The 22,102-nt window shown below is 48.5% G+C and overlaps 1 protein-coding gene across 1 annotated transcript in view; it reads right to left on the bottom strand.

Annotated features, from left to right (window-relative positions):
- TG (thyroglobulin) overlaps nucleotides 1-22,102 on the bottom strand; it is a 279,014-nt gene that overhangs the window by 229,408 nt on the left and 27,504 nt on the right. Inside the window, exons 12-20 of the mRNA XM_054499133.2 lie at nucleotides 19,037-19,174; nucleotides 18,577-18,654; nucleotides 17,913-18,025; nucleotides 16,489-16,591; nucleotides 15,267-15,467; nucleotides 9,914-10,126; nucleotides 8,474-8,628; nucleotides 3,834-3,990; nucleotides 2,094-2,315 (exon numbers count right to left, since the gene is read on the bottom strand). Of these exons, the coding sequence (XP_054355108.2) occupies nucleotides 2,094-2,315; nucleotides 3,834-3,990; nucleotides 8,474-8,628; nucleotides 9,914-10,126; nucleotides 15,267-15,467; nucleotides 16,489-16,591; nucleotides 17,913-18,025; nucleotides 18,577-18,654; nucleotides 19,037-19,174 (1,380 nt within the window). The remainder of the gene's footprint in view (nucleotides 1-2,093; nucleotides 2,316-3,833; nucleotides 3,991-8,473; nucleotides 8,629-9,913; nucleotides 10,127-15,266; nucleotides 15,468-16,488; nucleotides 16,592-17,912; nucleotides 18,026-18,576; nucleotides 18,655-19,036; nucleotides 19,175-22,102) is intronic.

Here is a 22,102-nt window from a genome sequence, read left to right as displayed (position 1 = left end):
GCCCCTTTATTTTACCTGTGTGTTGTGGGGGATGGAAAGGAAGACACTCAGAGGAGATAGAACTTCCTTGAAGGCACAGAGTCAACACAGGTTCTCTGCCTTCCCTTTACCTCCTTCTCTGGCTGCAGAGGGCACCCCTGAGGACAAGGAAACTCCTGGGGCTGCTTCCAGACCCACGTGGTACATCACCTGGGGCAGCTATGAAAAGCAGGCTCCTGTGGCCCCTGCTGCCAACACGCACACACACAACATACACATGTGCATACACACATAGACACATCATACACATGCATACAAAAACACAAACACACTCACACATATGCATATGTACATCAGACACATATATACACACCACACACATACATACACCAATACACATACACACTCACACACTCATACACACCACACACACAAGTACACCCCTGCTAGTTCAGCATCTGGCGTTGAAGCCAAGGGCTCTTCACAATAAAGTCTGTGAACATGGGGCAGGTGCTCTCTATGTGACTCTCCCTCTCTGCAACCCTATTTCACCCACCCTGGGGTGGCACCATCCACTCCTGCTTCTGTTTCTTGTCCCCTTGGTTTGGGCAGCTCTGATGGAATGGAAAGAAAGATCACAGGCTCTGGTCCCAGAGGACCTGGGCTTACTCGCCCTCTATTAAACAGTTAGGTGAGCTAGAGTCCCTCCTCTGTGTCAGCCCCATCCCAGGCACGACAGGTGCCCAATCTCATTTAATCTGAACCCCAGCTTCTTTGTCAAATGAGGAAAGGACCTGCCACCAGGGGCTATTGTGAGAGTTAAGTGTTTGTGCAGGTGCACTCGAACTGCAGAATTCTCCATAAATGCTAGTGGGAAGTGGTTGTCTTTCTGTTTTCTGTGTTAGGATTTAGCTGCATCTTAAATCCAATGTGGAGTTTACAATTTGGCATAGATTTCAGAAAAGGAAAGGCCATTTGGCTTTTATGTTGCGACCAACATAAATAATTGAAAAAAATAACTGAGAAACATCTTCTCTTTCTTTAGCTCCATAAAAATGTCTTTCTATCTCATCCCACACAGGAGGAAGGCTTCTCATCAAGAGACCTTTGAATCTTCAATGGTAGACATGACAAAGGTCCCCCCAAAGATATCCATGTCCCAGTCCTCAGAATCTGTGAATATGTTAGGTTACATGGCAAAGGGAAATTACCAGTGCAGATTTAATTAAGGTCGCTAATTGGCTGACCTCAAAATAAGGGAGTATCCTGAATCATGCAGCTGTGTGTAGTTCTAAGGTCCTTGGAGGTGAAAGAGAGTCAGAGGAGATGCGACCAGGGAAGGGGGGTCAGAGAGCTGAAATGTTGCTGGTTTGGTGAGCAAGAAAGGAAGCCACCAGCCAAGAAATGTGGACAACCTCAAGAAAGTGGAAAAGATGAGGAAACAGATTTCCCCAGGGGCCTCTGGGAGGGGTGCAGGCCCTGCCAACAGCTTGGTTTTAGCCCAGTGATGCCCGCATTGTAATCCAAACCTATAGAAATGTAAGATAATACATCTGTATTGTTTTCTGCCACAAAATTTTTGGTCATTTACTATGGTAGCAACAGGAAACTAATGCAACTTCCATTAAAGGAATCTGCATCACTTTCCCGTTAAAAATGGCCCCCAAAATATTCACAGGCGAGGCAAGAGCAACCCAAGTGAACCTCAGTCAGGAACCATTTCCCTGAGTTTTAAAGCCCTGGGCTGATGAACGACCATTTGGAAATTGTGGTGAGTAACATTGCCACAACCAGACTGAGAAATGTGCGCCCAGGATACAAATGGATGTTAGCCTTCATCACAATGATGGGGCAGCCCAGGCCCAGGGTCCAAGCGTATCAATAACTAACAGAAAGAATCACTGCAAATATGGGGCTCTTCCTTCTGCCATGCCACCTAGCAGATGGAGACTATACACCCATGCACAGTAGATGATTGAAAACTTTTGCTCATCAACTAAATGGATGATTCTCAGCCCTGGATGTCCAGAGTAGCCTCTCTCCAGTGCTGAGGTGGCCTTTCCTAAAGCCTCACACAGCTCCACAGGAGATATCCAGGGAGAGAGTGGACCTACCGCATCCCAGTCCATCCTGACTGGCCTCACTTGTCAAGACTTGGTAGAATCCTTCTGAGCACCCAAACCATGTCCTGGGAGAGGTGCCAAAGTGGTCCCCTTGGAGGAAGCGGATGGTGGTGTCCGCTGGGAACGTCTTGGAATCCAGATGAAGCTGGAATGAGCCACTCTGGATCAGATCTGTGAAGCGCCCAAGGAGATCCTTGCCCACCAAGGCTCTCTCTGTAAGACACAGGATAAGGTAGAGGTCACCCCCACTGTACTCTGCTAGGGCCAGGGAGGATCAAGCAGGGCAGAGATGCCTAGAATATCCAGGCTGGAATGAGACATAGGCATCATGTGGTGTCTCATTTTACAGAGGGAGGAACTGAGGCCTGGAGAAGGGGATGGACTGGCTCAAGGTCACCCAGGAATCGGAAGCACAAGTAGGGACTCCAACCCAGATTTCCTGGCTCTTGCCATTTCTGTGGCACCAGTGCAACCCGTATTAACATAGGAGATCAGGTCTTCAGTCACTAGTCTAAGGTTCAAGATTCAGATACTCATCCACCTCAACCCTCAATGAGGCACTGAACACCTGTGAGCCTCAGTTTTCTCATCTGAAAAACGGCTTGGGAATGGCTCTCTTTGCAGTTGGTGAGGGTCCTAGGAGAGAATGTGTGTGAAGTGACCACTCAAAAAGAAAGCAAGGACTTGAAGAGGCAACAGGGCCTTCTGCCTCAGTGTTTAGCTAAACACCGAGAGGCCTCCAGTTGTCAAATGATAAGTAGTTCCTAGGAAGAAAGCAGGTGAGCGCCGTGCCAGGAGCTGGGGCAGATCCCTGCACACAGCAAACATTTCGGCTGTAACAGGCTACTGTAGAGCCAGCCCATGGTCTCCAATCACAGTCTCACTGCCTCACCATTGAAACAAGCAATAAACATCTCATGTTTTTACAGCTCCAAACATACCCACATTATCCATGCTCTCTTTGGAGAAAGATGGAAGGGGACCCCTAATCCACAATGCTGGGGCTCCTGGAGAATTCATAATTCTTCTGAATTATTATTTAGAGGATTATTATCCTGAGAACTAGTGAATGACAGAGATGCAGTCTCCTTCCCGGCAATGTTTTCCGGAAGTTCTTCCCCATAGAACAGAGGACAAACTCCAGCCAATCCTGCCCCGGATGTTTGGCCACTGGATGGTGGAAGAGAGAATGGAGTTGCCTCTCATTCTCTGGTCAGAAATGTACGGGCTCTTTCCTACCCTACCAGAAAGCTCAGAGCTGAACATGGCACATGCCCACAGTAGGTATCATAAAATCCATTCTTCTTCTCTCTCTCTTCTGTTGACTCATCCATATCACGACTGCCCTGTTTTAAATGGTGTAAGTGGTCTGAAACGTTTTACAATTGGAAGTGGATGAGACACAAGTTAAAAACTAATAAAGACTTCCCCAGCCCACCCTGCTGTTCTCTTCACACATTCTGTTTCACCTCTCTGCATGCAGAAAGTCAAGAGAAGTATTAGCAGATGTTCACGACACAGAACCAGGCTCTTTGCTGACATTATTTAACTCTAGTAAACGATTGGCAAGAAGTCTATTGATTATTATATATTTTAAAATGATTAGCTCTCCCCATAATCTTCATAAGAAGACATCATGGGCTTCTTCACTAGCTCCATTTGGCAGATGAGAAAACTGAGACTCAGAGAGGCTGCATAGCTTATTCTAGGTACTACCACAGAAAAACATACCAATGTCATGTAAGTCAGGAAGAGAAGCCACTGGGATGTCCTCAAGCCGTGATTTCCATGTAACATTCACTCCCAAACGCTCCCTGGACAGACAACCCACCTGCACAGAGGAGTTGTTGCAGACAGGAATGGAAACCGGGGTGCCAAAAGTCTTCACCTACAAGAAGACAGACACTTTCAGCTCAAGAACACAGAGTAGAAATCTAGTTTTGTTGGGTCCATACCAGGAACCGGAACTTGGCTTATGTTACTCCCTTCAATCCTCCACCAACCCTACTTCAGGGGGTCAAGGAATAGTGACCCCCTTTTCCACACGTGAGGAAAACAGGGTTCAGAGAAGTTAAATAATCTGCCCTGGTCACGTGGTGTACAGAAGTATAAGTGGAGGAAGAGCAGGGCTCCATGCTTCAAAAGCCCAGTCACCATATTTCACTGGTGAAACAACTTTAGCCAACTCTGCAAATGTCTTCACCATACATGTATTCAGCAGGACATCTCCGAATCCCTATAGCATCCATCAGCTCCTCAACGTTGGCTATGCAGCCTGGTCTCTCCTCCCAGCCTAAGTATGGCTGAGTTGTGCCCACTGAATTTCTGTGAGTGATGTACTGCAGGCTCCTCAGGGTTGGGGAGAAAGAGACGGTTGTGAGGCCTGTTAGCCCAAGGATGGTGCCAGGCTTTGGTCCAGGGTTGAACACAAGGTTCATCTCTCCCTCTTCATATCAGCCCCTTTCAAAGGGTGTCTTAGCTCATTTGGATGAATATTATGAAATAACCACAGACTGTGTGTCTTATAAACAACAGAACTTCATTTCTCATAGTTCTGGAGGCTGGGAAGTCCAAGATCAAGATGCCCGCCATGCATGGTGAAGGTTCTCTTCATAAATGTCTGTCTTCTCACTGTGTCCATGGTGGAAGGGGCAAGGATCTCTCTGGGGCCTCTTTTATAAGGACACTAACCCCATTCATGAGGGCTGCACCCTCATGACCTAACACAAAGTCCCCTAATACTATCATGTTGGGGATTACGGTTTGGATATGAATTTCGGGGGGACACAAGCATTCAGATGATGGCAAAAGGTAACATTCCAAGAGAGTTTATATAAAGCCCAACGGGAAGTCAGTTTATCAAAAGCTTGGGTGCCTAGAGAGTGAATGGAGGGTTCTAGAAGGAAAGTGAACTCTGTCACCAATGAGTAATTCAGAGTTGATGTGGCCCTGGCCCTCAGCCTTCACCACAAAGGGCCTCAACTACCTTCTTCAGAATGCAGACAGTACCCTGAAAGCCGGCCCCAGGGGTCCAATGCATATGAAGCCTGAATGTCAGCATGCCATCCATCCCAATGGCCCTGGTACCCAGACCTTACTACGTGCCATACCCAGTGCCACACCCCTGGTGAAGGTGAGAACGTGGATGTGGGTGTCCATATAGTTGTCATTTAATGAGATCCTGCTGTGTGCCAGGGGCTTAGTATTCTCAGAAGACACTGTGGCACGATTTTTGAACATGTGTTATTCATCAGGCCCTGTGTGAAGTGCTTTAAACATATTAGCTAGTTTAATCTCCAAAACAAGTCTATGGAGTTGGGACTCGCATTACCCCCATTACAAATGGAGAATTTGCCTCTGAGAGGCTGAGAAACTGTCTAGGATCCCACAGCCAGTAGGTGGTAGAGCCGAGATTCAGAACTCCACTAACCCCAGAACCTCCTTAGCTCTCAGCAGAGGGTAAAGAGAAAAAGCTTTGGATCTGTATGTTATCTCACTTAACCTGACCCTCCAAGATGGGTTCTCCTAACCCCATTTCACAGATGATTGAAGCTTACCAAGCCTGGGAAAGGCCCAGGTCACACTGGTAGGAGTGCTGGAGCCAAGGTTTGGAGCCAGATCCAACTGACTTGAAAGTCTATGTATCATCTCCTCCTTCTGAAGAATAAGACTCCCTTCTTAGAAGCTCTGACCTTAGAAGCTCTCTGTCTCATGGCCATACCCTGACACCTTGTTTAGGAAGCCATTAGGACTAGGTCCCTGCCCAGCTTCCTCCTGACCCTATCTCTGTCTTCAGCATGGTCCTCAGCTCTCTAGTCCCCTGGATTCCAGAACATTTTACTCCTTTCTGCATGGGATTTAATTTCCCCATGTTTGAAACACATGTCTTCAGCCATTCCCTGCATCCAAAACCTTAGTCATCCTCAACACTTCCATCTTCCCACAACACATCAACTACTACACAGTCTTGTAGGCTCTGTGGTCCCAATATGTAAAGATTCCTGCTGCTTCTCATGTTCTGCACTGCCGCCTGGCCCTAGGCTGCAGTGAGGACCCCTGCTCCTACCTTGAACCCCTCAAAGCCTACCCTCTACATAGCAGCTGGAGAAAACTGTAAAACTCCCATCATCCTGTCACTTTTTCAACTTCAGTGAGGTCCCATCACATGCAGAATAAAACTCACCATCCTAGCCACAGCCAACAAGGCCTTGAGCCATTTTCAACATGCACACCCCAATTTGCAGTTCCCTCTTTTGCTCTGCTCACTCATACTGGTTCCCTCAATTTTATGGCTCACACTAAGTATGTGCCCATCACAGAAACTCTGACCTTCTATTTCCTCTGCAGGGGTTCCTCTCTCCCAGAACTCACAGGCCCTCAGCCTTACCTCACTCCCGTCCCTTCCAATAGCACCTCTTGGAGGCCTCTCCCTGAGCTTTCTATGTAAAACCCTTCTCATCTCACCATCTTCCCTCTCAAGCAAGGCCTGACCTGCTTTATTTCCCCTCTTAGCTCTTACCTTTACCTGACAGGTACTTGTTTAGTGTCATCTCCCCAAAGAGCAAAGAGGTGATCTCGTTAACTGCTGCATCCTGAAGACTCTGTCATGAACCAAACTCTAGCCAGGCTCCTCTGAGCCCTCTTACTAGACCTCAGCCTTGACCTCAAAAGACTTGAACAGGCACTAACATTGTTTCTAACAGCTCAAGGCCAGACCCCTGGGAAGACCCTAGCCCCTAAAGTGCCTGTCTAGAAAACTCAAGGCTGCCAAGAGAATTCACTGTTAGTTCCAGCAAACACCTGAAGATGGGGCCCCTGTCTCCAGCCTCTGTGGGAGGCTGCAATAGCACCGGTTAGCAAACCCGGATGGGTTTTACATGGATTAACTCCCTTTCCTGTTTTTTTTTTTAATTTTTTGCTTTCCTGATGCTACTGAACCCCTGTTTATCACCCCCATTCCCTCACTCTCCTTTTAAAATGCCCAGTCACCTCTGCACAAACTGAAGTTGAGTTCAGTTCATGATGAACTCTTTTCCCCACTGCAATAATATATTCCTGATTAAAATCTGTCCTGACCACTTTAACTAGTATTGGCTTTATTTACCTTCAATAATCCTCAGTGCCTAAATACGTGCCTAGACTGTAATAGACACTCAAATATTTGTTAAATGTAAGAATGAGTGAATGAGTGAATCAATAAATGAATGAATTAATTTGGTCTAGATAGACCTGGACTTATTAAGGGATGAGAAATCTTGGACAACTAACTCACCTATGTCTTTAGTTAATTCACTTGTAAATTGAAGGCTACTGATACCCACCAAGCAGGGTGCTGTGATGATTACAGGTAAGGAATGTAGAGCTTCTAGCATGGCATCACAAATAACGACACCCAATAATTAATAGGTATCACTGACACTGTTGTGAGTGTATTTCCTTGAATAAAAGGACAAAGTCTATTCATGCCTCTGTTTTAACATCAGTAATCTCTGTGTATTGTTTTATAAAAAGTGTGTTCTCCAAAATTCTTTTTTTATTTTTTTAAATAATTTACATGATACTCAACCCTAATGTTCTCCAAAATTCTTAACATGAGGTCCCAAAAATGAGTTGCTCTGATGATTTAGCAAACTTTGAGCAGAAAAAATGATTTATTTAACTGAGCAACCTTTAAAGACTCCTTCTTTAAACACTTGTGACTTCAAATAACCAAAGCCCTTATATATTACACAGCTGAAAAACTCTATTTTATATGGTAGGATGCCTTTCCAGGTGGCATGCAATATTCTTCTTCTGGGGAGGATCCATAATGCCTCCTCTCGGTTTTGTTAAGAAACACATCTAACACTGTGGTGCGCAGAGTACATTGTGAGGTTTTAGCCTTCCTGCCCCATGTTCCCAAGCTCTTTCTCTATGGGTGGTGGAGGTGCTAAAAGGTGATCACAGCTCTGTGATCAAGTCAGCCAGCCTGGCCCTACCTTCTCCTGGTTGTATGACTCTGGAACAAGTCTTTCAGCTCGCCGGTCTTCATTTTCCTCATATGCACAATAGCAATAATAATAAAGTCCCTATGAGGATTGCATTAGCTAATTTATACCAAAGGATGCCCATATTAAGTGCTCAGTAACTGTTTGACATCTTTATGTAGAAAGAATGGCCAATGATGAGATGGGTATGGATTCTGCCTCTGCTGCTATGTAATTAACCTTGGCCAAACTACTTCCCATTTCCGGGTTTTTTTTTTTTTGCACATTGATAAAATAGTGAGGGTTGAACTCAAACCCTCAGGTTAATGTGAGCCCTCAGGTTTTCTGACACAGTAACCTTGAGTTCAGTCCAAGCCCTCACTGTGGGGAAGGCCAGGCACGTACCTGGATCTGGCAGAAGCCGCGGGCCGTCAGCTCATCCAATATGAAAACCTGGAAAGTCTGCAGCAAACCTGCGTAGTCAGCACTGCACATCTTGCCCGGCGGGAGCTGGAGCTGAAAGTGCCCTTGGGTCTGGATGGTCTGCCACAGCTGGGGCCCTGCAGGCAAGCACCAGAGGTCAGCAGACAGAGGCAACGGGCCTGTGGAGTTATTTTATTTGTCTGGCATTTCCTCTGCAAAAATAACCCTTCCTCATTTAGCTCGAAACACACAAGCACTGCCATTTTGCATTGTCATTCTGAGTCTAAGTACTTTCCAGCATAACAGGTTGTCTCTGAAATTACTGAGCATCCTCACAGAAAGCTCAGTCCTGCCTCATCCTCCAAACCAGGGTGCTTTACATTTTGGGGTCCTGGACATTCTCCTTGGAGAATCTTCTATGACATCTTGCATACAGACAGGGCCACTCTGTATGGTTTTTCAGGTTAAGAATAGACATCACAGATGATGGGAATGAATGGTATTCTCTAAGGTTGTTCAGTGCACAACCTGAACAATCATGCACAGCAGCCTGTATTCAACTTCAGGAGCTCAAGATTTGTGCCTCTTTTCCCCAAAGTCCTTTGCTCTAGGGTCAGTTGTGACCATCCTGGTCTTGATTTCAGCATAGTCAAAGTGACAGGCCATTATTTATTCAAATCACATTTTGAATTTTCTGGATGGGGACCCTCTATAACCCAGAGTGCTTTGCAACAAATGCTCTCCTTGACACTCTGGCATCCACCCAGAGCCTTGTGACAGTCCCAGGATCTTGGTCTCTCTCCCAGATGCCCTTCCCACTGCACTGGGTGGACCAAGTGCCAGGTCCCAGAGTGGGTTCAGTGTGTGACAAGGCAAAAGGAGCTCTGGTCAGAGCACTGGGAAAGAGGGCCGAAACTTACACAAGTTCCAGCAATCAGGACTGATGCCCTACCTGGAGCAGAGTCCAGGGCCTCCTTCTAAGCCAGGCATTAGCCCTGGAAGTCCAGGTGGTCTTGGAGAGAGGCTGATGGGGCAGGGTCACTCAGAGACCAGGAGAGCAGCTCTGACATGCTGCTGAGCATGTGAGCCACCTATCCAGCTGTTGGAGCACTGACCTGCCCAGTATTTTTCCTGAATCCAAGACATCCCAAGAAAGTTGTAAGGATGGCAATTCTCTCAAGGAGCAGATGGTTCCAGAGAAGGGACAAAGAAAGCCTAACTCCAGGGGTCTGTGAAGGACATCTGCTCCTTCTAGAAGAAAATGCTCCATGGGACTCTCTCTCATCTCTTGGTGCCACCTGGCGTACCGTGAACATGCTACATTTGGGTGGGGAAATGGAGCAGCCACACCTCCACATCTCGGTCCCAGCCCTAGCCCTGAGAGGGAGCAGGGTACAGGATAGATGCTCTGAGGCCACTCACGTTGGCAGGCCCGGGGCTGAGGCGGCTGTGACTCCCAGCGTCCGCTCTCCAGGCTACATATCAATGGCCCCGGTGGAAACACGCTCCGGGAGCCCTGGCGGCACAGCAATTGGCACTGCTGGATGGCAGCCCCTATGGGGCCTGAGGTTGTCTCACACAGGATTGTTCCACCAACCACCTCCGACACGTTGAATGGCAGCGGACATCGCGGGCCTGGGAGAAGGAAAGTGGAGCCGTGGTGGGCACCTGCCCAGCCTCGGGAGGACTGAGCACGCCTGTTTGTGGGCATCTCCTTCTCACTCACACTGAGCCCTCCTCCTCTTCCCTTCCCTGGATCTGTCAAGCTCTCAGGGCCTGGCCTGGGCCTGCTCCCCTTCCTCTCTGCCCTGCCCTCTACTTGGATGAGCCCACCTGCTCTCAGTTTTAACAGACACCTAAGCATGAATGCCTCGTGTAGCTTCATGTCCAGCTCAGGCACTCGAGCTTCTTCTCATCTCTAAAGCCAATTAATTACCACCTGGTCTCTTCACCTCAAAGCCCACCGTCCAGGCCTGAACTTAGTATCTGCCGCCCCTGCCTCAGTGCCCCAGGCACAAGGATCAGTACCACCAGCCACCCAGCCGTCCCAAGCCAGCCACCAGGTGGCCTTCCTGCAGGGTTCATCTCCTCTGTCTTGGTCACCATTCACACCTGCTCCATGTCTCTTCGTTCCCACCGCCACCTCCCTCATTTAGACATCCTTCATTTTCTGCCTGAACTGCCAGCAAATGCTCTTTGCCAGGTTTCTGCATTTAGGCCTCACCTCCTCCTGCCTTTCTGCTCATACGTCCCACTCAGTCCCCGCTGCTGGCAGAGAAATTATGCCAGAGCCAAATATCAGCTCTCAACTCCCTCCTGTGCAGGCTGAGCCTGCCTTCCTCTTCACTCTCATCTCCTCCAGCTCCCCAGTGCCTCCAGGAATATCTATTACTCCCTGAACACATCTCCAAGCCTTCCTTCTGCCTGCTCCTGTCTGGAAGATTCCTTTTTGACCCTCAAATATCAACTCAACACGTTCTGTTGTCTACTACTGTCATGATTCTCCCAGGCAGACTTAGGTCTTCCTTTTTTTGAATTCCCAGGCCACCGGGTACAGGCCTTCCTTTTGTCAATTGTTAGAACCTCTAATCAGTGGCATGCTGGTCACCCCACTGGGTTGAGTCCACAGGGAAAAAGAGGGCACCTCTCCTCTGTTCACCCAGGCCAAGGCACACAGCTGCCCCAGACACAGCTCAATGAATATGAGTTAAGTAAATGGGAAAATGAGTAAATTAAAGAGCAAACACACACATCGTGACAATTTCACACCATTAGAGATTTAGTTCATTATCAGACTCAGGCACAGTCTTTTGACCAGTATATGCCTTAACATCTGCAATCTGTAAGGAATATGAGGGTATTCAGGGCTTCAAAGAGGAAGAATGACCTATTTTGATCTCCAGAACCAAACCTGGGCTTTTTTGTGATAAGGGCAATGGTCCCTGGCCAAGAATTTGCACAGCGATTTGCAGTAGGCTTCTTGAGCTGTCTTTTACCAAGTCCCAAGTGTAAGTGGGATGGCAAGAGTTCACCTATGAGCTCTGGACCAGCCTGCAGGCTATGAATCCTGGCCCTAATACTCACTAGTTCAGGGTCCTAAAGCAAATTAATTAGTGTTTCTGTGACAGTTTCCTCACCCATAAAATGGTGAAGATGGCAATAATGCCTACCTCCTAGTAGGAGTATTTATTTAAAAACTACTATGGGATATGTAGTATGTGCCAGGTATACCATTAAGAGCTTTGGTAATGTCAGTTCATATAATGTTCCCCACAACCCTATGGGATAGGTCCCATTATCCCTATACGGACGCCAATACTGAGGCACACAGAGGGTGAATGCCTCTTCTTTGGTGGGACAGCTAGTAAACAGAAAAATCAGGATTTGAATCCCATTATCTTTGCCCCAGAATCCACGTCCTCCACCAGTGTGCTAGATGCATGTGTGTACATAGGTAAGAAGTGGGGTGTCAATGAGTGTGTAAGCATCCTTCCCATTTCAGTGAATACAGGTTTCCCCTCTTATCCCACAGGAATGGTCTGCACCTGTGGTTTTTCCGGTTTTTTGTTTGTTTGTTTGTTTGTTTGTTTGCTTTTTACCCTCCCTTGCCTTTTGGAAGTGGGCCAGTGAGTGATCTGATTCGGCTAGAAAGGGGTTTTCCTCCTGGGGCCACAAACATCACCTAGGACACTGACGCTTCTCTTGCCAGGGCACCTACCCTCCCCAGCGGACCTGTTTTCCCACAGCCTTATTCCCCATGTCACTGAAATGAAGTGACTCCCTGGCTATGGAACAACCCAGCTGGCCCCCACCACCAGGGAGGAGTGGCTAAGGAGAGAAGGAAGAAGTGCAGAAACTAAAATTATCTGAATATCCACAGTGGGCCCAGCCCCAAAGAGTACACTTTACATCTTTAATTTCATGAAATCCTTCCAAAACTATACCACTGGGAGCCCTTATTGCTACTTTAGAGATGAAGAAAACAGAGATTCAAAGGAGCTAAGTGGCTCTCCTGGGGACATGTGTTGGTGATTGGACTAGAAGCCAGACCTGCTCACTCCCACCTGCCATCGTACAAGAGCTTGCGAGCACTGCCTGTCTTCTGTATGCCAGGACTGCCCAAAGGCCTCCCAGGCATTGACTCCATCTTCACAGCAACTCTGTGGGGCTGGACTGTTATCAGCCACGTCCTGCAGATGAGGCCCCTGAAGCCTAGAGGCTTAATTTTGCCACCCAAAGCCCAACACCAGGAAGTGTTGTGCTTTGAGCTACCAGGCTAATGCTCACTGGAGGCAGGATTTTCCAGGAATATGACATTGGATGCAGAGAGAGGCAACTTGGTATCTGTGCAAGTCCAGCCCCTAAGTAATACCGGCAAAAATAGTAATAATATGTATTAAGTGTATTAGTGATTCCAGTGCTCAACCGTTTACAGAGATTGTCTTAATTAGTGCTAATAATGACTCAAATAGCTACTATTCTCCTTTCTCATTTCACAGATTGAGACACTGACATCCAGAGAGGTTAGGGGACCAGCCCAAGGTCACCTGGCAAGTGAGTGGTGGAGCTGCCATTCAAGCCTGTCTGTCTGCCCCCTGCCCCTCCATCACAGTCTGCAGTGAGTCAGCAGAAAGAGGTTTGGGCGTCTCATGTTAACGCCATCCTCCTGGTGCACTGAGCATGGCCAGCCTCTGGCCTCAACTCCAGGACCCCAGGACTATTCCACTGTCCTGTGTTTAAATGAATGGTGTTTGTTGGTTCCTGATCGCATGACCAGGAGCCTGGTCACTTTAAGACTCTCAGGAAACCTGGGCAATGTTCCAAATTACTGTCTATATTAAATCTCTCAGCTTTTCCCAAACTCCCTTGCCCCGCTGTGGAATCGGAAGAGGCCAATGCTGGTTGTTCCCACCACCGCCCATTCCATCTGCACCTGCATGGGGCAGGAGTGGCCTGCCAGGCCCGGCAAGAATTAGGAATCTTCCTAGACTTCCAGCCCAATCCCAAAGGCTGGTGGCATCAGAAGAGCAAGTGAGCACCTACCCAACCGTCAAACCCACGATGAAGCCTTAACAAATGTTAGCTCCCCAGTCTTAAAAACAACTCAGCCAATGAACTGCTCCCTTATAAGGAGAGGAGGCCAAAGCTCTTCCTTTGGACATATTTATCTTTTTTCTTTCTTCATTCAATAAGGCCACTAAATGACCTTCTGGAGCCTTCCTCCTGCCTTCTTCTAAAGCCCTTACAGCTGTACAGCACAGGGTTTCATCAGCGGGACTCCAGGTTAAATCCTGGCTGCTCCACCTGCTAACCGTGTGACTTTGGACATGTTCATAAGCCTGAGCCTCAGTTTTGCCATCTGAAAAATGTGGAGATAGAAGAGCTCTATTTACCTGCATTGTTGGAAGGCAAAAATGGGATAAGGGATGTGAAAGGCACCTTTGAACAGGTAACCTGTACACAGGAACTATATCATGGAGTCCTACATGGCCAAGCCACATAGAGTCTTCCTAAGCGCTAAAGGAGCTGTGCTCCAGACCTGTTCCTGGAGGAGGCCACACCGGTCTGTGTCCTGGGTCTCAGTGCAGACCACTCCTAGATGACCTGGAAGTTGAATGTTGATTGTGTCTGACTTAAGGTGGACCCTTCATTTCTCTCCCTATTTCAGAAGCACAGGGCAGGCAGTTGCACGCATACATATCCACGGAGCACCTACTGTGTATCCTGCATAGTGATAGCAGCTGAGAGTCAAGATGCGGATGAAGCAGGGCCCCACGCAGAGGGGAGCAAAACAGGACTTTGGGGAAACGGTGTGTGGTAAGAGCCTTGGGCACAACACAGGTTCAGGGCAGGAGGGAGTACGGACAAAACTGGAAAGCAGCCCCCGCAAAGAGAGTGGGGGGACTCTTCCCTCCCACCCCTGCTTCTGAGGCTCCTCCCGTCTCTTTACAAATATCAGCCAGAAGTATCACTAGACCTAATTAAATTTCCCTGCAGTTCCAAAATGTTGCTTAGAGATTAGAAAATAAAAATAAGGAAAGAATAACAACATCAAAAGAAAGGCAATTGTGGCTAACTCAGAATCATTTAGCACAGTATTTTGCAACTTTGCCAGACCCACCACCCCAATTTGTAATAAGTATTTTGTAATGTCTCCATTTCCTGCCCTGAAAAGAAATTCACAGATAGTCTAACCCACCTACTCACATAAATTTAAAAATGACTGTAATGTCCTGTGACTTGAGCAGATTGGAGAAATAAAAGGTTAAAAATCAATAATAATATATTTTAATATTTAACAATATAGTTCAATATTCTATATATTGATGTGATGTATATTTCAATATTTGACATTCACTAAATTTTCAAAACTTGAAATAAAAATAAACAAGTTAACACCTCTACAAATTCCTGAAGTGCCCCAGTGAGGATGGAACCATCACACTGAGATCCTGCAACCACGGTCCTTCTCCACTTCTGAAGACACAGAGAATAAGACCCAAAACTCCCGGGCAGGACAGCCCCCAAGCTTCTTGAGGTGCCAGTTCTGGAGGTTCCCTGCCCAGGCTCTTTCTGACTTCAGTTCCCAGCAGGAGCGTCTTCAGGAAGTAGATGTAAGTTTTCACACAAAGGGACTCAACCACAACTACATCCCTCCTGCACTTCCTGCCTCCCCTCCCACCCCTGGCTTCCCAGCTTCTCTAGAACTTCACCCAGTCTGGATCAAAGAACAGATATGCAGGCGTTGTCGTTCCCCCAGTGGGTCATGACTTACTCTCGCAGGCTGGCTGGCTCCCGGCCACACGTGTCCCAGGCACCTCTTCACCGCTGTCCATGACACACCAGCAGCTGCCCTGGGCCTGGTCGCATTGCACTAGGGAAAAGCCCCCGTCCTCTGCCCTGCAGGCTGGGACATAGCCTGGGCCGACTCTCCTGGAGAGGACTCCACTCTTGAGCACATTGCAGAGGCTTGGGCCTGACACAGAGACAAGCCAGGTGGGCTGGGGACTCGGTGCCCACTCCCTGCTCAGATGCCCAATCACCCTCCCCACCACCCACGGCCACCCTCAGCCCACCTGCCTGCAGGGCCTTCCAGAGGTCTGGGGCTGCCTGCCCACCAGGAGGTTGAATGACAACAAGGCAAAAACCAGGCCTGGCTCAGGTCTGTACTCTCTCCCCTCCACTGCCTGCCCTCAAGCAGCTTAGAGTCTTAAAGGAGAGTTAACAAGTAGGTAAGCCGGTATAGTTCTGTGAAATAAAGGCAACAATAGTGCAGTGTAGGAGTCTATGGAGGAAGACAGAGGCCAGCAGAGGCTTCCTAGAGGGACAGATGTGTGGTCGGAGCAAGAATTTGTCAGGTGGGGGGTGGGGGAGGGGATAGACAGACATATTGCAGGTGGCACAGCCAGAACGCGTGAAGGCCCAAGTGGAAGAAAGCGTCTTCCTTTTTCAAAAGTCTGACCAGAATTTATCACAACTGCACCCTGAAGCACAACTGATGGAGAGGAAAGAGAAGCTGAAGAAGACACACCAGAGCCAGATGCGCAGGGCCCTCGAGCCATTCCAGGGAGCTCGAGCATGGCCCTGAGGATGATGGGAGCATTTACGGTGTTTAGGCAGAAGAGGGACATCTGCACATTGCCCTTTGGGGACATCACCTGGGCTTCACTACGGAAACCAGATGGCAGGACCACACATCCGGCCAGCCCTCCAAAGCCCTAGGGCCCCCTTTGATGGGGACCAATGCTGGTTTGCACTTCTTAGACACAAAGCACAGCCTACTCCCTCCCACGTTTGCTTCTCCCAAGAAACTGCAGAGATGGGAGAATATTGCCCCTATTTCATAGATGAGAAAACTGAGGCATAGTGAGGTCAGTAGCTGTGCCCCCACAGCTATGGAAGCGGTAGAGCTGGGACATGAAGCCAGCTCTTTGGGCTCCATGCTCAGTGCCCTACAGAAGAGGTGAGAAGCCATGCCAGGAGGGGCTGCCACTCACACTGGGCACTGCTGTTCGAGCCAGGCAGCAACTCTTCTCCTGATGCAGGGTCCACACACCAGGTGCCAGCATCCGATGCCTGCAGCCTGGCATACTCTCCTGTCTGAGACAAAGCCGGGGTCATGTCAGTCACTGTGGGCAAGACGCTCTAGTGGCCAACCTGCTGCTGACCGATGTCAAAAGTGTCCCTTCCAAAACAACAGGTGATGGCTTCTCCAGATGGAGAGATGTGGAGGTGGGGAGAGGTGCTCTCCTGTTCCCAGCCCTTTACATGCATCATTTGATTGATGGCTACAACAGCCTCATGAGGCATGGACCATGGTTCTACCACTTTTGGGTGGGGGAAACTGAAGCTCTCTCAGAGAGGGAAAGTGGGGCAACGCCTCATAGCTGGTGAGTGAGAGGCAGGTCAGGTCCGGGCCCAAACATCTAGACCCAAAGCCTAGCCATGCTCCTGGACCAGCCTCACTAATTCCAGAAATGATTTTGACAAGTACTAGAGTCCTCCACAGGAACTGGCCTTGCAAACCACACCTCAGAGTGCCTCTAAGCTCCACTCTGTAATCCCTTTTCCCACCATGGGACATTGTGGCTTCTACCTCTCCTTCTCTCTGTGGAAGCATCAGTGCCCAGGAAGGAGAAGCAGAATTGCATTCCACAGTAGGTGCTTTCCAGCCAAGATTTAAAAACTAAATGATATTGACTAACTTCTCTATGAAACTATTCTTAAGAGGGTCCATGCTTACAGTACCAAACAATAATAAGGAAACTTTTGCTTAGCACTGTACAGTTTCATGAGTTTCAACACTGCTGTTCCATCTGCTTCTCATCAAGTCTTTGGAAGCTGAGCAGAGTGGGTGGTGGTGTTCCTACCATCCTATTTTAGAAAAAGGACACTGAGCCCAGAGACTTCCCTCACTTGGCAAGTAAGTGGTTAAGTTCTGGGCATAAATTCGTTCTCTAGGAGCTCTATATCAGTACTTGCCTGAATTATGAATTGTTACAATCACCCCGGGAGCTAGGGAGGGAAAGAAGCTGGTGTCCTCTGTGTGTTGAGAACCTGGGACACAGTAAGCATAGGGCCTTGGCCAAGATGCCTTTAGGAAAAATATGATAGCATGTTTTGTTTATTTTTCAAAGAGTTCTTATGAAAGGTATTTCCCTGGAGTCTCAAAACAATCCTAGCATTAGCTAGAACAAAATGTGGCCTGATCTTATGATTAAACAAAAGAAACTGGGACACAGAAAAGGTAAGTAAATGGCCCAAGGTCACAGAACCAGGTTCTAGCAGGCCCAGACAAACACTCAGGCTGAGAACGTTATGTGAGCTTTTAACTAAGCTGAATGTATTGAACAAAAAGAAAAATCATCTTCGACCAGCAGGGACAAGTCCCGGCTCCAATCCTGTGCTTCCAGACCCTTACCTCTAGGCAGGCTGGAACGAACAGGTCTTTTGGAGATGGGTTTTCTTGGGATCTAGCCTGTTTCCAACTGGAAAGCAGCCCACTGGTTCGAGATTTCTCGCAGGTTGTCTGGCCTGTGGGAGAGAGAGGTGCTTGTAAAGGACTGGTCGTGTCAGCCAAGGGAAAGAGGGGATCCCAGGCTGACCCTAGGTTTCAGGGTCATGGGCCTGGGTGAATGCAGGTGCTCTTCATAGAGAGTCAGAACCTCTGAGGACAAAGACTCATGTGGGACATGCCAGCTTTGAGATGCCAAGTGGATTGTGGATTACACATGGCTGAGCCTCAGGAGAGGGATTGGGGCTGCAGGTTCAGAAGTGAGGCGGTTGCTGAAACTACAGGAGTGGCTGAAACTGCCCAGCAGGTGTACAGAGCGGGAGAACCAGGGGTCTTTCAACAGTCTCAGCTGTTTCCTTCCACCTGCAAAGCTGGGAGCCTTCCAACTAGGAAGTGCCAAGGTCAGCGCAAGCTTGCAGGCCTGGGGACTTGGGAAATGTGTCTGGCTGCACCCGGGGCCTGGCTGAAGGGCTGGGCCGTGGAGTCTCCAGTGGTTGGGCAACCACAGCTGACTAGACCAGTGATGCCCACCAAGGGGGGTCAGGAGGAGAACTCTGCAGGCTTCACTTACACTGTGGAATCTGCAGAGAGCGGGCAGTCAGTGAGGCAGGGATGAACCCTCCTTTCTCATCTACACACCAGCAGTGCCCTGGAAAAAAGCCAAGAGGAGAACACTCAGGAATGGCACTAGGGACTTACCCTGGAGTGTCCCATGAACAACTTTTCTTCTTCACTCATAGCAGTGCAAGCCTGGTCGCCTTCTGTCCCCAGTCTAGACCCCCAGTTGGACATTGTCCACAATCACTCTGATGCCCCCAGTAACCACCCACTTGTCTTTCAGGCTGGTGGAAGTTCCCTGCTCCTGTTACACAAGTGAGATAACTGGAGGCCAGAGAAGCTAAGGAATTTGTCACCAGCTGCTAAAGAAGAGCCTAAGAGTCCAGCTCACTTGCCTCACAGTGTGGGGCTCTGTCCTCTAAAATAAAAAAGGGGTGTCACTTGGCCACCTGAAGGTGCCTATCCCTCCTTACCAGTCCCGGTGTGGCACTGCACAGGCTCCCAACTTCCAAACGCATCACACTGTGGCATGTAGGGGCCCGACCGCAGAAGGGCGGATGCTCCAGCCGAGTCGTCCAGGGAAAAGCGGCGTCTCTGATAGAAGCTTAAGGCTGGAGTCAGGGAAGGAGAAAAGCAGAATACGACCACCTGCTCTGTGTGGGCTCTGTCGCTGAGAACAACCACATATGTCCTGGTTCCAACATAAGGAGGCCTTCTTATTTATTTATTTGACAAACATTTCAACCCACAGTATTACAAAGGCTCCTTGCACAGTAGGCAAGCACTCAACAGATTGTCCTTTAAGAATAACACTTAGGCTGAAGCTTGAAAGAAGGTTATAGTAGACCTCTACAATAACTTCCATACAGAAATCAGTAGGTCAGTGAAGTGTCTTCAGGCACATGAGATAATAGTAATAATAGATAGGCTCTATACTCATATGTTATGTGCCAGGCACTAGCTAAATACATACCTTAATTAATTTAATCCTCACAGCAATCTAGAAGAAATGTCATGTTATCCCATTTAATGGATGAGAAAACTGAGACACAGATGGATTAAGCAACTTAACCAAGGGTTCACAGACAGAAAGGGGCGTGGTTGGCCTTGGAACACAAGTGGGCAATCGACGTCACCTGCCCTCATATGTTTCCCTACCAAACTCCTACAGTTTAGTTTTTAACCCCTTTGAAACTTTGATATCCACAAAAATCATTATCAGATCTTCACAGCAGCTCCATGAAGCCAGAACTTTTACCCCAGGTGAGGACACAGAGGCTCAATGAGGGAGGTTATATGATGAACCACTGGCCACCCCACTAATGAAACTGCATCTGTCCTCAGCTCTTGCAGGCCCCGACACGCTGGGCTTTGCACATGGCTTTCCCCACCACCAACATAGTACATAGTGTTCCCATTTATTGTGTTAGATTTGCCTCCTCCGCACTAGCATTTAAGCTCTTTGGTGCAGAGATTAGTGTTTATTTTGCATGTAGAGGAGTGTCTGGCTCATAGCAGGCACTCAAGAAATCACCGATTGGGAAAAAAGCATGAATGAATGCATGAGGGAGACAGAAAGAAGCAAGGGTGGGCAGCAGGCGGGACACACATCAGTTTGGTGTGGGTCTTACCAGGCCCAGTCTGATTGGCCCTGACCACCACCCTCCTCCTAAGTGGCCATGAACTGTCACCTGAGCTCTTTCTCCACCCCTGCTGGCGCTTGGGGCAGGTTGGGGTTCCTCACCAGGATCCTGGAGGGAGAACGGGAATATCTAGGGCAGCACTGTTGGCAGTCACCTGCAGCCCATTGGGACAGTTCTCCCCACTCCCCACCTTTCAGAAACAGGCTTCATGGCTCCAAATGGGAGAGCTTGCAGATACAAGGATGCCACCAACTCACAGTCAGAGCCCATCTGGGGACACCAGGACCGACCTCTGAAGCAGCCCCATACAGTGGACAGCGTTCTGGAGTCTGCCAGGCCTCCTTCTGAATCCCGGCACTGCACCTCCTAACTGTGATCATGAGCAAGTTGCCCAACCTCTCTGAGCCTCAGTTTCCTCATCTATGGAATGGGTCTAACACTCACCTAACAAGACAACTGTGATATTTACATCAAAGGAGCTGATAGGCATTAAGCACCAAGTGCTTGCCAGACACAGCTGTGTGCATTTCCTCCCATAGCCTTCGCCACCCTCATTAGGCCCTCAGACATGGCTACCATGTTCTAGTGGCCAAAGGCACTTCACTCTGGGCCCTCAATCCCCAGACTCTCAGGGAAAAGACCAGGCCTGGTCCTCTATGGTCCCTTCCTCTTTTCTCTACAAGCTCAGACATGCAAAGCGGAGCATGTGGCTACTTGGATAGGAACTTCTCGGCTCGACTTCTGAAGAAAATGCCAACATGCCATTCAATGACTAATCTCAACAGCACCAGCAACGTTGCCTCCCCTTTCTCGACATTTCCCTCCCTGACCAAAGCAGTCACAACTGAAGGAACATCAATCCCACTTCTCTCTTTGATTACCTCAAATCCTGTCTTTGTACAAAAATGTAAAACAACACGGTTCTTCCCAAAAGCAGAAGTCTCTGAGTCTCTGAGGAACAGAGAAAAGCAGTGTCCAGGCATAGGATGAGGGTAGTAGATGGAAGAGAGAGAAAGAAGGGAGGAAGGAAGCAATAAGGATGGTTAACCACCAGCTACTGAGCTCTTTGTAGGTGTCAGGCACTGTGCCACACACCAGGGATATAGAAAGAATAAGACATAGTGCCTTGTTCTCCAAAAGAGATGTCTGGTGTGAGAGAGAAGCAGGAAACAAAGATGGCACACATGAGATTGTCACGTGGTATTAGGAGAACAAAAAGATCACTGAGACCCAATCCCACGCTGGCCATAGACAACGTGGAGTGCCTGCTGGAGTGGATGGGAAGGCAGGGAGCTGCCCTCCTGCTGGAGGGATTCTCTTTGACTTGGAGCAGATGTTGTCAGGGGAGGACTGCCTTGCTGTTTGGTGACTCAAGCCCAGAAAGCTAGACAGGGAATCAGCTGAGACCATTTGACAGGGATGTGGATCCTGAGTAAGATTCAAAGACAGATGAATCATTTGTCCTTGTCAAGTTGATGTGGGGTCAGTGAGAAATCTTGGAAGGGACCTGTTCTCCTGCTAGAGCAGCTGTGAGGCCATGGAGGAAAAACAAGTGCTCTAGGATGAGGCAGAGCTAGGCACCGACCTCAGCAATACCTGGAATCTGCCTGGCGGGGAACAGGAGAGATGAACTGGAGGACCAGGTCTCTGGGCTTCCCATCCAGGCCCACTGGTTATCACTTGTGTGAATTCGGGCAAGTGACTTAACCTCAGACTCCGTTTCCCCATTTGCAAAGAATTGTGGATGGTGATTATACCGTCATTCTCCTGGAGCTGTCAGAGGATTAAATGTGAAGATCTGATAATCTACTTAGCACAGTAAGTGCCCGCTCAAAGGTGAGGTTAGAATATTGTTTAGCTGGCCGAGGACTGTGACTCATGCCTGTAATCCCGGCA

This window comes from Pongo pygmaeus, chromosome 7 (assembly GCF_028885625.2).
Source record: "Pongo pygmaeus isolate AG05252 chromosome 7, NHGRI_mPonPyg2-v2.0_pri, whole genome shotgun sequence".
NCBI classification, from domain to species: Eukaryota; Metazoa; Chordata; class Mammalia; order Primates; family Hominidae; genus Pongo; species Pongo pygmaeus.
This window is presented reverse-complemented; position numbering and strand designations above follow the sequence as displayed.